A 17,246-nucleotide genomic window follows, 5' to 3' on the forward strand; every position below is an offset into this window, starting at 1 on the left:
GCAGAGATGGGGTACCAGAGCTTATTGCAGGCAGGCAGGCTGGTACCTACAAGAGTCTTCTGGGGGAAATACAGCTGATATGACGGGCTGTAGTAACCCAGAACTTGGTAAGACTGAATGTCCAGTACCTGTACTCCCTTAAGCCTTCATGCTACAATTAACAGTAAAAAGGAATTCAATAATAGGAACATTGCACAATTCCTTTAAACCCTTTTATCCTCTTAAATTTTCTGGATTTTTAAAATTGTAAAGGCATATGCAAGATTTTATTATTGTTCTGTGGGAATATTATGACATGAAGAACACTAAAGTAACGTTTTCAAAATTTGTTTGGCAGAATTTAATTTGCAATAGCATCCCTTCCCTATGAATCTATTACTAATCTTAGGAAACTATGGAAAAGTTGCTTTTTTCCCTCATCTTTTTTTTTTTTTTTTTTACGATTTTTACGAGAATACTTACTTCTAAGAATTCTGCCTTCTCATTTTTAAGTGTAATGAGACATGTTCTTAATGTTTCTTAAATAGCCAAGATTCTCATACAGTTTTAGCTGAATAAGTACTTAGGGGTTAAGACTGTGGTCAGTAAGAAAGTTAACACCTGTGTATTTAAAATTATGTTTCTCATGTATTAAAAAACCCTAATAATTTAGGATTAGAGTAGATTTTTTTCATGGACTAGAAAAAATTTCTGAGGAGAGTAAAGTGTGAGAACAAGAACTCTGTCCTAATCCTGATGTTGCTGAAAAAAATCTTCTTTCTCCCTGCAACACACCCATGAGGAGTCATACCACTTGTTTTGTACAACTGCTGTTCAGCAAATATCAAAACAGAAAGAAAAAAGAAAGTCCACTCAAAAAGCTAAGCTTGCTTAAAATGTCTTCCGTGGATCAATTCATCCATACTACAGCAAGCGCACACTCGTTCTCCTCAGAAAATACATGAATAAATGTTACTCTTTAAAATGGATAAAGCACATGAAGCACCATCTGTCAATCCTCAGAACAGAACAACGACACACACTCACTCCCCCCCACCAATGGACTGCTAGAAGGGCTGCAGTTCGGAGGCACTGTTCCCTCTAGATTGGTGTCCAGCGACGGCATCCTTACCTTCGGTGGGAATTCCTGTTGCTATTTACGTGGCCCCGGCCTGTGCAGCCTGGTGTAGGACACTTAAGAACATTTTCATGCATGGCAAGAACTTGACAAGGAGAGTAAGAGAAAACAGCAGAGTATGAAAACAAGAAAAAAAAAATCAAATCCCAGTATATATGAAACCATTTTAAAACAAAGCAGGATTCATTAACAACCAGCATTCCTCAAAATACACGTGACACACATAGCCAGTAAAGCCTGATGAGGAAAGTAAGTATTGTGACCCTATGCTCATTAACACAGGGCAACAGTGAAAGTTATGGAGGTTACAGAACCTATAAACAAATGCATCTCTGGTGCAACAGTGAAGCAGAAGACGCCCAACATCTTCATAAAAAACCACTGAGCAAAGACCAGCTCAACAGTAAAGGGTGAGCTAGCAACCATACAAAACAAAATTACAGACTGGAAAAATTCTTTCAGGAAATGTATGTATTCTTAATACATAGCTTTATAAACACAGTATCAAACTCATGAGCTGAAAATCTGCTCTCAAGTTATACTGGTAGAAGATTGAATTATTTGAAACACACCTCAGTACCACCCTGAACAGAATTTAACCCTAACTATAAGGCAGCCCGATTGAGCTAGGGGCCAGTTCTGCTTGCTTCTACATAGATACATCATTCATATCTACACAGCAAGCAGAAAGGATCCTTTATTTTCCACTTGTGTTCTCTACAAATGTGATTTTTTTTTTTTCCAAAATACTAAGAACCAAAATTAAATACTTAAAAATTGAGGGATGGCAGAAAAAAATATAAAAAAGAAATAAGTGGTACAAGCTTAAGCAAGTAAACTGATTTACATCCGCATCCACTGCAAGCTGGATGGAAAACTTACTCCAAGGCTGCTCAGAGCAGTGCCCCTCTAAATTATAAAGCTCATGCTATGAAGGGCCAAATTATCAAGAACTTTTTGGGAACACTGAAGAGTTTTTTATGACATGAGGCATATCTGAATCCATCTCTCAGAGCTGGATAGCAGTACATCACTCAATGGAAAAAGGCTATCCAGCCCTTGTGAAGTTCTCATTTTTTTCACACAGGAAGTAGTCTGGAAGCCTGTATTTAGTTCTCGCTCAAAAAAAAAAAAAAAATCTAATAAAATCAGTAGATACGTTGACTGAGTTAAGAACTGAATAAAAGCTGTTCAGAGACTTGAGAATTAAATCATGTATACTCATTAAAAGATAACCATCATCATCATCACCCCATTATCAGTGTGATAAAATGTGTATAGATGCAAAAGCTTCACTCTGAAATTCCTAATATTTAAAGCTGTTCTTGAAACATGCTTCACAAGGCCAACATCACAGGAAAAAAAGAGATGAGCTCACCTTTGTCATTTTAGTAGGTACAAGAGCATGCAAACAGTTTAAAGCTATATTCTTCTTTGATTTACAAAGTCTTCTAAAGAGCTTTTTATTTACCATTTGAAAAAAAATGATAGAACTTTGAGCAACTGAATAAATATTTGTGTTTCAGAAAATTACAGGGTCTTGGAAAGCAGAGAAATTACTTTATTTGTTCTACTGTATTCAGAGACCAACCAAACTACAGCAAAGTTTCCTAAAGCACTTCCTCATTATTTTACTTCTGGAAGAAGCCACTGTACCAGGAAAGAGGAGACTTGTTATGTCTGCCACTCTTGCAGTGCTAATCTACTTCTGTTTTCCTGTCCATCAGAATCTACTTTCCTTTGGAAACTGGGGACCATTTTAGTTCTGACCATCTTTATAATATTTCCTTAAGGCTGTTGCAAATTCGCTGAGGTTAAGTCCAGAAGTGCTGATGGACAGTGAGGATTTTAGGTCCATATGGAATGGAATCCGTAACTCCATTTTAAAACTGGTGTGAAAGAGAATTGCATCTCATCCAGACAATTCCTGTTGAAAATCAGCACAGAGTAATTAGCTTTAATAGAACTATGCTGATTTCACCAGCCAAGGAGGTGACTTCCAGAAATGAAGCCCTCTGCCTTTAGGTGGGTGTCCATGAGCTCATGGGTGAACTTCCTATGCACAAAATTTGCTGACATGGCATGTGACTGAGAGGGGTTGTTTGCTCAAAATCCTGAGTTCTGTAGCTAAGTAAACAGCCAAATTATTATTTTTTATAATATGCACTAGTTTAATATAAATTATGTTTCAGACACAACAATAACAAAGGAAAGGGGTTGCAAGTTTTTCAGGAATAATTATTCCTGTACAAGACAATAAGGACAGTTGATGTGACATTAGCACGCAGAAGCAAAAGCAGTGCACATCTTCTGGAAACCTTTTTCTCTGTTGACTAAATATGTCTATTAAAAAATAACCTAGGATTCTCAAAATCAAAGAATACAGCTTTAAAAGTTGTTCTTTTAGTGTAAAGTTAGTAAAGAATGGAAATGATGGAATAAAGGAAAAAGTATAACACAGAACAGTTGACTAACTTGAGACAAACCATACTGAAAAATGAAATTAATTTTTTAAATAAAAGGTTTAAAAAGCATGCTAGAAAAGTTTTTGTAGTTTTATCCCCAGTTTCCATGAAAGAATGTGAACTTACTTTCTGGAGGGACCCTATCTTTGTGTGGGCATCCTGACAAACTGCGGTGATGGGGGTAAAGCCCCGTTACATGGCCAGTTCCATCACACCCAGGGGTAGGACATTTGCTCTCTTTCTTTTCTGTTCTTGAGGGATCTATAATTTACAACAAATGTGTCAAGTGAATGAGTCTTTTCACATTTCTGTAAGAAGGTTCATTTAATCATGTCATTTACTCTTTGGTAAATGTTATTATGAAAACTGGAAATAAAAAGAAACCCTTCTACTTCTTATCACAGGTCTGTCACTTTTATCCTGTTATCTTCTTCTCAGACTGCAGGTTCCCATGATCACAGCAATATCCATTCATAGTGATTGGAAAATGACCTTTTTATAGCAAAGCCATACCATTGTCAATCAATGTTCTGCTGGCAAGCATTAGCTCAAGGGTGAAAGGTCATTTGGGAACTGTTTAGTTGGAGTTTCCCTTCTTTACATTCTTATTTGCCTCATGTGTTAAGGTCTGCAAATGTACTGTCATAGCAGTTCAATGTCCTGAGAGTAGCAAACCCAGTTCTTCAGTATAATGATTCCACAAAAATCCCTTTTCCAAGGCACTATGAGGAAATAACTCTTGTTTTGTTTAAATTCCTTACAAAGTGGTAAAATTACATAAATATTCCTTGATCTTCAATAAATTATGGTGGAGTAAACATTGTAATCAGAATTACTGAAAGTATTGCTTGCACTGTAAATCTGGGCCATTACCAACATGCATATGTAACATTTGAATATTCATATGCTTGAAAGGTTAATGACCTTTTAGAATACTGTTGGATCTTCTGACTACAAATCAGTGAAAAGTCTAACTAGACATTTTTTCCACAAAATAAAGTTTTCTGCCAATGATGTAATGGAATACTGGTGACATTAATCCTGATTTAGAAATTTCTCACACAACTTCATCTGCTTATTTCCTTTAACAGAACATCTGTAGAGCATATATTCTTCCAGACAAGCACGTGATACAAATTACATCTTATCATCTTGACCACAGTTGCCAGGTTTTGGACATTATTGCTGATTTTCCTATTAGTATTAAAGGGATAAAATGCAGGATACTCAAACTGCTACAGTTTTGGCTCAAGATCACCAATAACTTTTTCAGTCTATCATTTCTTTTAATAACCAATCTGAACTATCCTCATTTAATAATTTTATGTTGCTCTTGTAATTTCTCGGCTTCAGTATTTATGCTTTCATCTCTGTAAAATAACATTTTGCTACTTGTTTTCCAGTAAGCCTTTTTTACATTAAATTCCATCACAGCTTCAACAATCAGAACCCTCAGTACAATAGGGGGAAATTTCAGTACTTGTAGAACTTCATAGACAGCCCATTCTTTTCATCATGAAGTAATACAGTCCAGAGTTCACATTCTGTTTTGGACTTATCTTTCCCTGATTTCCTTCTGGTAGGTTTTATATATACTTTTACTTTTCAAGTTCTTCCAAAATAGCTTCATTTTACATAAAATCTTTAGCTCCTTGTAATGACTCTCCATGTCTTAAACCCATTCTTAAAATGTAATATCATACTTAAACCTTGTATTTTGCAAATAGAACCCCCAATTATGATAGTTTTATTTTACTTAACTTGCATGTGGACTGTAGAACACAGTTCTTTGTTCCATGCTCTTTAACAACAAATAAAAAACAAATATAAATCTATCTCCAATGTGCTATACAGTTATCACAACACTCCTGGAAAGACCATAATCTCATACATCAGGAAATTGAAGAAAGAGATCAAGAAGTTAAACCCAAGGCCACAGAAGGAGCAAATGTCAGAGGAGGGATTTGAATTCCTGACAGATAGGCCTGTGCTGAGACCACTAGAACAGCAAGCCCACAGCTACATACATACACAACTCTAAGCAGCTCATCAAGTCAAGTACTTTGGGATGTGTAAAAGTATTAGATAAGTGAATAGATAATGTAAATGAAATATAAATTATGTAAATATAACAATATTCAAGGACTGCAAAAAATGTAGATGATTAATAGACCATAATGGCTTTTTAGACACTTTCAACTAGAGGAACTTTAACTACTCGACATTGTTAGAACTCCACCAAAGTCAGTGAAGGTATTGTAATTTAGAGCAGCTGAGGATCTAGACACTTGCATCCTACAGCGTCAAGCAAATGCTGCTCTCTGTTCACATCTACATGAGATCCTTAAGAGCCTTTATGGTCTAATGACTCAGAAAAGATGCTGTGTACTACTCTTAATGATTTCAAAACTTGCATAAAATTGCACTTGCACAATTTCCCATTGCTTTTAATGGAAGACATTTGAGTAAACTTTTCACAACTTTATGCAAAACACTGGTTTTGTTCTGTAAATCCTCTTCTGATATTGGGGAGAAATATTGCAGTTTTACTAAACTCTTCAACCTTTTTTTACTCCTTGCCACAATGGAAGTATTTCCTGAGTGAAGGTTGTCAAAGGACTTTAAAAGGTTTCAAAATGCAAAAATTTCAAACGAAAACCTGTTTAGGAAACTTAAAGTGGCAGGGGGGAAATAGTTGTCTCTTAATGGTTGTTTCAGTGATCTTTGAAACCAAGAGGCAGTTCTCACTGCAAACCTGTGTTCCCAAAGAATTGTCCACCTAACTATATCATACATCTCCATAGGTATGTCTTCCAGCAGTATTTGGAAGATAACATCTGACTGGAGAACAAAGGATATAAGTGACTGTCTTACTTCAAACTTCTTCTCTCAACAATTAACAGAATTTTTCCCACAGGTTTGTTGGTTTGGTTTGGTTTTTTTGTTGCTGTGGTTTTTTTTGTTGGTTTTTTTTTTGGTTCAGGTTTCTTTGGGGGTTTGTTTGGGTTTTTTTTTTTTTTTGGTGGGTTGTTTTTTTTGTTGTTGTTGTTGTTGGTTTGGTTTGGTTTGTTTTTTTTTTTTTTTAATAAGGGAATATTTTTTTTCTTTTTATACTAAGAAGTTGAAGAATGATCCACTCCACAAAGCTTCAGGGTCCAAACTCCCACAGTATTTAGTCCCTGGCTGAGCCTTGGACCTATTACCAATTTAGCCTGCAGCCCCCAAGAAATAAGATGATTCAAAGAAGCTATAGAATTTACTAAAATAGGATATCCACACATTTCTCACTGTCAGAAATAATATAGGCTTTTTGGAGCCAGCATGCCTATATGCAAAAATGTTTTCCCAGCCATATATAGACTGGAAAGGCTAGACAATACCAGAATTTAAAAATTGTTCAAAAATTACTTTTTGTTTGCCATGTTTTCTGTGTTTTTAGAGTCATATACTCACAGGGAAATGCAACCATAATAGGTCATATGTGAACAATGTTTAGCACAACATCCACATGGCTATGCAGTAATACACTAACTAAATAAAGTTGTCTTCCCCAAATGCCCAAAGTTACTACAGCATACACCGGACTATATATTTGTGGTTAGAACAAACAAAACTTCACTAAAATACATTGCAGCAGTGCTTGACATAAGTAATTTACATGCTTTTCTAAAAGACTGATCATTACTTTTGTTTAAGACTTGTGAAAAATGACCAAAACTTTCTTGGATCAAGATGCTGTCTGCCTACATGAATGTCACAGGCAGATTACTTTTTCCAAACAGGGATTTATAAAAAAAGAGAAAAATGCCCACTATCTCAGTTGTAGAAAGCAAACAGAATATTTTTACAACAAATATAAGATAAACCTAATTCCTGTTTAGCATCTCCCAAGAAATACCACGTCCTCAACTTCCACTAAAGTCAATGGGAATCAGAGGTGTTCAATGAATCTCAGGAGGTATTGAACACTTAATACAACATGGCCCTACATGTACAGATGTAAACACATTAAAGAGGGGTGTCATAATATAAACACACCATCACCATGATAATCCTGGAAATTAAAGGCATTCTAAAGGTAACCTTTAGTCTGTTGGGATTTTTTTTGTTTGGTTTGGTTTTATTGGGGTTTTTTCTGTTTCTCTTGTATTGAATTATGGTCAAGGCAGCACCTTAACTGTTTCCACAATGGAATGAAACCAGTGAAGTGGAATGCACATAAGAAAGAAATTGCTATTGATCTCAGCCCAGGCCACACCATGCCTTGCATAGCAAATGGTTTCCATTACCTTACTATCTTAAGATAATTAATGCGCAGTCACTGTCCTTATCTTATGTTATCGGTCATTTTGATACTGTTCAATTTCTATCAGGCAATTCTACATTTTAGACAGGAGAGGCTTCATCAATAACTGTCATTTGATGATAATTTTATAAGTCATGATGCCACCTACCCAATCCAATCTGTAATATATGCACTTCATAGCTGATTGACTATCTGCTACATAACCTCCCCCTTCAATATAGTTTGCAACATAATTCTCTTTTTTAATTATTACTACAAAATATATTAAAACCTTGAGAAAAATCTTTGCCTCTTTCAACATGATCTCGTTTTGTTTCCCTGAGAAGTTGCTTTTTTAATTTAGCCAGTGATATACTATACATGTTTCTAACACTGCAGAATTAATTTTTTCATTTTATAATCATAGCATGATATGATGTTACAATCATGTCATACTACAATTTTAATAAAGTTCCCATTATGTGGAATTAATAACTTCATTTCAGAAATCTATGCAAAAATGTAACATGTTAGCTCACACTTTCTCATGACATAACATACGGTATATAGAAATATTACCTTTACCATAATATGGCTTTTTGACATGGCCGTCACTTGGTTTAGGCTTCCTGTCATCTCCAGAAAGGTGTCTTGGAGACTGCTCCTCAAATGATCTCATATTATCCCTCCTTCCAGCTTCCACTGCCATTTTTTCTCTCATGGCTTTTGCTCTCTCTGTTTCCAAAGCAATTGCTTTCTCAAGCAGGGTTAAGTTACCTTTTGTCATATCAAACACTTCTTCAGACCTATCTGAAGTAATAGAGGTGGTATCATCGTCTCTTTCATGACAACCATCCTCCTTGGCACAGCTAGAAAAAGTCCTAGATCTGGGGCTCAACTGTTCTTCAAGCCTCATTAGGTTCATCATATCAGAGTAATTCCGGTCTGGTGTTCTTCCTTGGAAGTCATCTTCTTGCCTGACATGCTGACGAGTGTTCATGTTTTGCTGTTGATTTCTTTCCTGTGGGTTTGTCTCACTGAGTTTCCTAGCCAGATCAAAACACTGGTTCCTTAAGCACTCCAAACTGCTGAGACACACCTCTTCATCACTCTCCTCCACTATTTTTTCTGTAAGTCCATTGTTCACAGGCTTCCCTAGCATTACAAAGTTCATATTCCTATTGTCTTGCTGTGAAGTATTGTCTGCATAATTTCTGTCATTAATATTTTCTGAAAGCACTACACCATGTCCTTGTGCTAATAATTTAAGGGAGTCCACTGTTTCCCTAACAACATCACTATCTAAATCTAAACTCAGCTCACTTTTTCGACCAATATTTTCATTTTTGTCACTATCATCTTCCAGACTATTGGATGTATTGCTGTTCATTTCTGATTCTGTCCTGGCTCTGTATGCTGCATCCTCTGCAATTTTGCCAAGATTTAACAATGACTTGGCCACCAGTTCATCGTAATTATCATACTCATCATTATTGTTATCGTCTTTTTCTGTGTCTTGCATTATTCGAGTATTGTGACAATTCATTTGATGGTCTTCTGCATAAAAAACAGAAACAAAGAAAGAAACAAAGAAAGAAAGAAAAAGGAAAAGAAAAGAAAAAAGTGGCTACAATTGGAACTGTTGTTGCAATCGCACGGACAGAAAACAAACTGCATGTCAAATATCGTTAATCATACAGCAATTTTAGAACACTATGGCTGACCCATTTGAACCGAATTCTCTATAGTCCATAGGGCTATTTTTGTTTATTTGCTATTCACATGAATTTCTTTCACAGAACCGATAAGAAAAAGGCAATCAAAATGCTAATTACTACTACTGCTAAATATTATGGCATAAATACTTATGTTTCTCCTTTCACTTCTATATTCACAGTTTTATGGGATTTATTACAATCACATTATTCAGATGACATAATTGCCTATGTTTCCAACTTTTCTCACTCCTGTATTTCCTGTAAATATGGTAGATGGCAAAGGAGTGAGTACTACTGGATTTATTCTCTTACTGATGAATGCCATTCACCAAAAGAGAAAGAGTATACTCCAAGAAGAAAAAGTCACATTTTTAACACCATACACACCATTAACACTAGTTGACCAATAGCTATACAAAAAGATTAAAATGGCATTTTACTTAGTAGATCCATCAGTAAAATCAAAATCTCTCAGTTCAACTGTGGAGAAGTTAAGAATTTTAAAAGCGTTTTTATATGAAAGGAGGATAGAAGGAATTATATGCACAATATAATTTTAAGTAAATATGCTAGCCCAAATTTTATAGCCATATATGTATGATAGGGCTGTTATTTACTCTTCTGTGTACTGTAACAGAATGGTGCAGAGTTACCACATTTTACTCAGCTTTTTTTCTACTAACTGTTGAATGAAATAGGGAGAGCTTAGTAAGATGGAGCACTGAGGAGGAGATTCACCTCACCTAACTTCAGACATGAGCAAGGCAGACACCTACTCCTACATCTACATCCATGGTTCCATCCTTAGTCAGTAAGAGAAGCAGACACTTTATGGACACAGCCCACCTGATCTGGTTAAGATACCTTCTTGAGAATAAAACTGATAAGCACTAGAAGTGCCTGTTTCTCTTCATTGACAACAAAGGGACTCAGACTTGATGCCCACTTTAAAGATACCCATATTCAGTCAGATGAATATCATTCAGAAAGTATCTTCTGGTATCTCATGTTCACTCAGTTATGTCATTATCAGACCCAGTCTTAAAACACACATTCATAATTATGGAGTAATGAACACTGCATAACTTATATTTTGATAATTGGCTACCCAAGCTGTATTTCAATGTTTTCCAGCACTGGACAAGAAAGTTCGAGATCTGTCATTACGGTGACATGCTAGGTCAGTTTTTCAGCTGGTGCAAACTGAAAGAAACCAGTAGAGCTAGGATAATTAACACCTGCTCAAGAGCTAATCCATCAACTTCTGATAGCATCTTTTCAACTTAGATGTATTTTCAACACTAGTACACCTAAGCACATAGCAATTTCTGAAGTGTGGCTCATATTTTAGGTTAAACAAATCAAAGTGGGAAATTTCAGGTAGTAGGTGGCTTGTGCACTAACATTTTGATAATAGGAAATAGTGTTTGAGAAAAATAGTTTTTATGTCAGTATTCAAGATAATAAATCAAGAGTTGTAAATACAAAGCTAAACAGCACAATAATTAATATTTCAGCCACAAGATAGTATTTCTTCTACACAGTGGTTAGGGATCCTGGGATGATAGTAGGCTGTAGTTAAGCAGCAGAACTAGTTCATGACTAGGCTATGTCTAGAAAAAAAAAAAGCTCTAATGGTAAAATATTATATCTTACATACTATCTGCTTAAATACAGGGGAAAGATAATTAATAAGGAAGATTGTATGGTATTTCTACATCACAAGGTATTCCAAGCCAGTAGTGGGTTATCTGTTTATCATAAAAGATGTTTTTACTTTAGTTGCTATGTTTTTCCAAGATCATCATATTTCACATTTCTGTTTCAGTGCCACAAAAATTAAGGGTATGAGAATATCAGATTTTCAGTGTACAAGTGAGGATTGCCACTTACACTTCCTATTTTAAAAATGTCCATCTTGAATAACTGAATAGAAGAAAGCAACAGAGGATTAGTGGATATCACAGATAGTCTGTGCTATTTGAAAAGCAAATACACTAATAATTTTCTGAAGTAAAATGTACAAACAAGTCTGAAATTAATTTAAACATTAAGGATAAAACCTGGTGCCAAGGAGATTGTTCCATAGAAATTGAAGCTTTTGTGGAGCGCTTCTTGTAACTACACTGACAGACAATCAGATGCAGCAAAGGAACATCAAAGTAATTAAAGAAGCAATAAGCTATAGCTCCAAAATTGCCAGTGCCTTCAAGTTTAGGATGAGGTATCAACAAACACTGGTGAAATCAGTCCAAATCTAGCTGATATTGAAATATATAGTAGACAAAAAAAAAAAAATTCTCAAGTCATCCTGAGAACTCCTCAGTATGATTGACTATTGTAGGCCAACTTTTGAAACGTGAAAAGTTTCAGGGATTTTTTCTTAAAAGGGGAAGATGTGTTTGTAAATGATCACCAAGGGGAGGAATATGTTATAACTTGCCTCCACAAGTGAAAAGTCAAAATATGAATCATGCACCGTATGACAGAAGACATCTAAATTCCTTTTGAGTAGGTAAGCTGGGTGAAAGCTGTAACTACAGTATTTTTTTATTCTGTTTGTTTGGCTATATCCTTTTCAGGTCTCCCATCCATTCAGTCATAAAATGAAGAAGGAAAAGGTAGTGGAAGAGAAGAAAGTGTAAAGCACTAATCCCAGATGACAGAGGTGGGAAAGCAAAATATTTGAATAAGTTTCATTTATCATATTTTAATTTTTGGCCTTTTTTTGCATCTCCTTTCTTTAACAACTACTTTATTCATGTCTCTAATCTCCATGCAGCAGTTAATTTTAATGAGGAAGATATTTATGTATGCCATCTCCTCAATAACACTTGGATACTAAGCTTGCTCTGGTGAGGCACCTGTATCATCTGTTTATCAAAATGAAATTTTAGATACTGAATCTGTTTGTGTATTAGTTAAGGGTCTTCTAGGAAGTACGGTTCACTAGCCGCTCTATGTGAACTATATGCCTTTTCTTTGATTCAGGTTTGTAAAGTTTAATCTTGCTTTCATTTCATATTTCTGTGATTCCTTAGACTTGATCTTTAACTCAGTAACTACCTTTACAGTGTGCTGTTTAATGGCTGTCTGTTAAATGACTGCAAAACCTGGAGGGGTAAAAGATTTACCCTACCCCTTGCGTAAGTTTTGGAACCAGTGATGCAAATTGAAGGGTTTTATTCTGTGAAGAGATTGAGTTTTTCTCACAAAGACACAAGCTAGCTAGTTTAGGTGCAGAATGCACAAAGTTATAATATATCCTTTTTATGTTAACTTTAGGGTTGCACAGACAAAGAATACACAATGCAGTTTAAAAAGAATATCAGATTATTCTAGCCATCTTCCACAAAATATCATGACAATTTAGATATTCTAGATTGTATAATTTGGTCTTTTTAACTCCCAGCATATATAATAAATGGCAGGAAGAAATTATAGTGGAGTAGTGTAGAACAGCTATTAAGAGCTGGAAGCCTTTAGCCATTTCGACAGAAGTGCACTTGTATTGAACTAAAAAAAGTGAATAGCTTGATTTCTTATTGCACCTTTCATCCAAGGATCTCAAAGCACTTTACAAACATTATTTTTAAAAGCCTCACAACACCCCTGTGAGGTAGGTATTTTAACCCCATTTTACAGATGGGAAATTGAGACACAGAGAACTTCAGTGACTCTTTCCATGTCATACCAGGACTTAAGGGAGAATAAGAACTATAGCCTCTACATCCTCGACTGTTTCCTCCTTTTGTTCCTATCACATCCAATTTTAAACAATATTTTTTCAGAAGAAATGGCTTGCTGGTTTTAGTGTAGGGAGTCATGCAAAACACCACCTTCCTTTTGAAAAGGAAAATACACAGCATTTAGTTTGAGAGATTCTGCAGAGAGAGGCAATGATACTTCAGAAATAGCAGCTACATTCCTACCAAAGGACAGACTTCAGAAAAAAGACTTTCCAGATCTGTGGTCCGTGTATCAAATTACTCACTTTTTTTCCAAGTATGGGAAAACACGATGGCTAAGAAGCTAAACCTATACGTGGTCACACGAGCTTCCTGCCCAGATGGATGGTTTCATTATCCAGGAAGCATTTCCTGATTTAAAACACTTCACTGCTCTTGCCACTGCTACTTGTCAATTCCTAAGTGCTCAGCACATGACACTACTGCATCACCGTTCTTCTCCCTTTAAGCTGTAATGCAAAGTACATGCACACATCTCCACACTACAGTCTCTGACAGCTGGCCTATGAGAAACATTTAGCAAGACAATGTTGGCACAAACGAATTCCAAATCTTAGAAAATTACAGCATAATATGGGGAGGGGGATTGTTTGTAAATTGCCATCTTGAGAAGTATCTTGTGAGTAAGGAAACTGAAGAGGTGGAAAACTCAGGGAGCTCTCAACTTCTCCACTCCACATGGAAAAAACAGAGGTGTAGCTCTCCGAGGACCTAAGCAAAGTCTCCAAAAATCTAAACACTCCTACTGACATGGGATCTGGATTAGAGCCCAAGCATTTGATTATGCATATTTCAGGGATGCACTGAACTCTGAAGTTGACCATGTGCATGAAGAATCCTTTTTTCACCTTTGCAAAATTTCCTAATGCTCTTTTATGCTGGAAGTGCTATAGGTAAAGACCCAAGGAATTTGGTTGTTATAACAACTGGTTCCTTTATGGACCTTATATACTTAGTGGAAGTCAAAAGAAAAAGTTAACTGTTCACTTAGTTAATTGATTCTCTCTAGCTGTTCCATTATATTCCATTTTTTTATTTTTCCACTTCTCCCCCTCAGTCTGCTACAACTACTTACCATAGTTGTAATACTGGGACTTATTGTTTAGACTCTCTTACAATTATAGTATTCAATTAATAACCAATGTTCAAAGTAAAATAAATGGTGAGAAGAAGTCATTAAGCGTGGCAAGAAATCCTGAGCTGAAGAATGTTACAGTAGGAGTCAGTATTATAAATTAATAGTGAGGACTACAGTGCATCAAGCCCATACAGATCTTTAAATATGCATAATTTGCCACCTTATGTATCTTTTAATTCCTTTTTCTTCTGTTATGTTTTGATCTTTTCATTTATTAGAGGTTCATTTATTATAGGTACTTTTTATCTGTTTTTGCTTGATGAAAATTTAAGTACTACCTTCTTTTTTACTTTTTTTTTTTTTTCTACTTTTCCCTAAGGACCAAAAGTGATCCTCACAGATCTGAATTTCTTTCCTTTTGTGGAGTGATTACTAACACATAAAGACTAACACATTAAGATAATACTTTTTAATTCATCTTCTTGCCATTTAAACACATTTTTAAAAGAATATTACTAAATTATTTTGGTATAAAAGCGTTTTGAAGATTTAGTTTTCTGTACAAATCAGTGTATTCTTGTCTAAAGGCAGGTGTTTTATATAACCAATGCCCTGAAACACTCTTTTGGTTTGACATTCGTATGACCTATTATTATGCCTCTGCTTGTGTCACACCTGCATGAATAGCAAGCATCCTGATCTACAAATGTTCACATGAAGTACTGGTAGAATATGGATGTTCTTATTTGGTTTACTCCTATTAATATAAAGACAGAGAGCACTAGGTAAAACAGAGCAACGTACTTCTAAAATTTTCTGTCATTTGTTATTCATCCAAGTTTCCCCAATCCAAATCCCTATGAGCTACCTGTATCAGTAGAGTTTTGGAAAAGGATCTAAGGATATCTGACAGGTCTTCTGACAAGATTATGACTGAGGTAATTTTGCTTCAAGTGCCAGACTGCAAGAGCTTCTTAAAGGTTATCTAGGTTCTGACTCAAGCCAATATGTTTAAGATTTTGTCATTTCACCACAAGATACTGTTTGCCTTTCTTTTATCATAAGAGATTGTTACATGCTATTGACAGTGCACTGCTGCCACGGAATCATGCAGTAGCTGAGGCTGAAAGGGAACTCGGGAGGCTATGTGGTCCAACACCTGCTCAAAAAAAGTGCCAGCTTAGAGCAATTATCAGGGCCTTGTTCTGTCAGATCAGGTTTAAAGGTCTTCCAGCATAGAAATACCACAACATCTCCGGGAAACCTATTCCAGTGTTTGACTTTTGTCATCGTGAGAAATTCATTCTTATTTCTAAATGGATTTATTTTTTGTTACAACTTGGGTCTTGTCTCTTGTGCTACACACTAACATCTTCTGTCCACTCTCTGTACAAGTAGTTGAAGCCTAAGTTCTTCCCTTAGCTTTTTCTTCCTCAAGTGAACAAACTGGGATTTTTTTAGTGTTTCTGCACATCATGTGGTCCAGCTCTTTAATCATCCTGGTTGTTCATCACTGGACTCCAATATTTCAAGACCTTCTTGTGTTGACAAGCCCAAAACTGGACCTATTACTCCACATACAAAAGAGTAAGTGCTGCATAAAATGTAATAATGATTTCTTTTCCTTTTGATTTCTGTTTCTCAAGTCTTTTCATCCTGACAGCCAAACATTATTTCCAAAAGTCAAAAGGCCGTTAATTTTCTGGGAATTATCTTGTTTTCCTCCACCACAGAGACAGCAGACAATACTTTTTGGTTACCTACAGGCATATCTTTAAGTAGGAAAGGTCCTTGATTGGTATGAAGCCTGCTTTTTTGGTTTGCAGTATCTACAATATTTGGTATGAAGGCATATATTTAGGTTTGAGAAGGAACTTGCTGAGATTATCTGTGAACAGAACTGGATATGCTGGGTTTGCAAGGGCAGGACAATTTAGCCAGTCACTCCCACCTGGTCCACACTTTGTGAATCAGGTTCAGGTAGCTCTTAATTGTTTTAACTTGACTTCTGTCTGGGCAGATAATGAGATGGCTTTAGCTGATAACTGGCATTCATTTCATCCTATTTTTTCTCCCCAGGAAGTCGATATGAGGGAGGCAAGATATTTTATCTCACAGCCTTATAATGATTCAATGGAGTTTGGCAGTTTCTTGCCTTCTCTCAGGGTTCCACAGCTCAGCAGGGCACCAGGCAATGAGGAAGCCAAAGCTATTCTCTAGATACTGGGATACAGCAGGAAGACAGCAGGGGAGCACAGGACCAGCTGCACTGATGGCAGAACACCCACTCAGAGAGCTCTTGGTACGGAGCTTCTCATGGGGCTATTCCTAAGACTGCTCCAGAAACAGTGACCTGTGCCTACATCCCTCTCCATATTCATTGCTTTACAAAGGATGCAGCCTGAAGAACACATTTTAAGTTCATAAAGCAATATTTTCTTTCTCACTGAGACGAGAAGTTGGAATCCTTAATATAGGGATATATAATCTCTTTTTACTGTTTTTTTCTTCCATATCAGATCTCTGGCTCAGTGTCAGGCCATACTGAACATGGCTCCATATGAACTACACATCTAGATTCCATTTACAGCTAATGGACAAAAGCAAGCATCCGGGGATGTGATTTTTCATCCTAACCTAGGTATCTATAGTAGATTGGCTGAATTATCCCCCAGAAGGGACTATTTATCTTGATTCATTATCAATTAAACTGATGGGGTGAATCCTATCCTTATTGCTTTTTTACTCAAAATTTTCAAGTTGATCCTTGCTGAATTTCAGTGGTATCTTTAGTATGACACAGTAGGAACTGCTGAGTGGAAGGAATGGGGAGC

General features: G+C 36.1%; 1 protein-coding gene across 1 annotated transcript in view; it reads right to left on the reverse strand.

The window, feature by feature from the left end:
- Positions 1-17,246, reverse strand: part of MYT1L (myelin transcription factor 1 like) — a 220,952-nt gene that overhangs the window by 74,484 nt on the left and 129,222 nt on the right. The window contains exons 6-8 of the mRNA XM_053973564.1: positions 8,447-9,424; positions 3,709-3,843; positions 1,112-1,202 (exon numbers count right to left, since the gene is read on the reverse strand). Coding sequence (XP_053829539.1) covers positions 1,112-1,202; positions 3,709-3,843; positions 8,447-9,424 — 1,204 coding nt within the window. The remainder of the gene's footprint in view (positions 1-1,111; positions 1,203-3,708; positions 3,844-8,446; positions 9,425-17,246) is intronic.

The sequence above is a fragment of the Vidua macroura genome, chromosome 3 (assembly GCF_024509145.1).
Source record: "Vidua macroura isolate BioBank_ID:100142 chromosome 3, ASM2450914v1, whole genome shotgun sequence".
In the NCBI taxonomy this organism is placed as follows: Eukaryota; Metazoa; Chordata; class Aves; order Passeriformes; family Viduidae; genus Vidua; species Vidua macroura.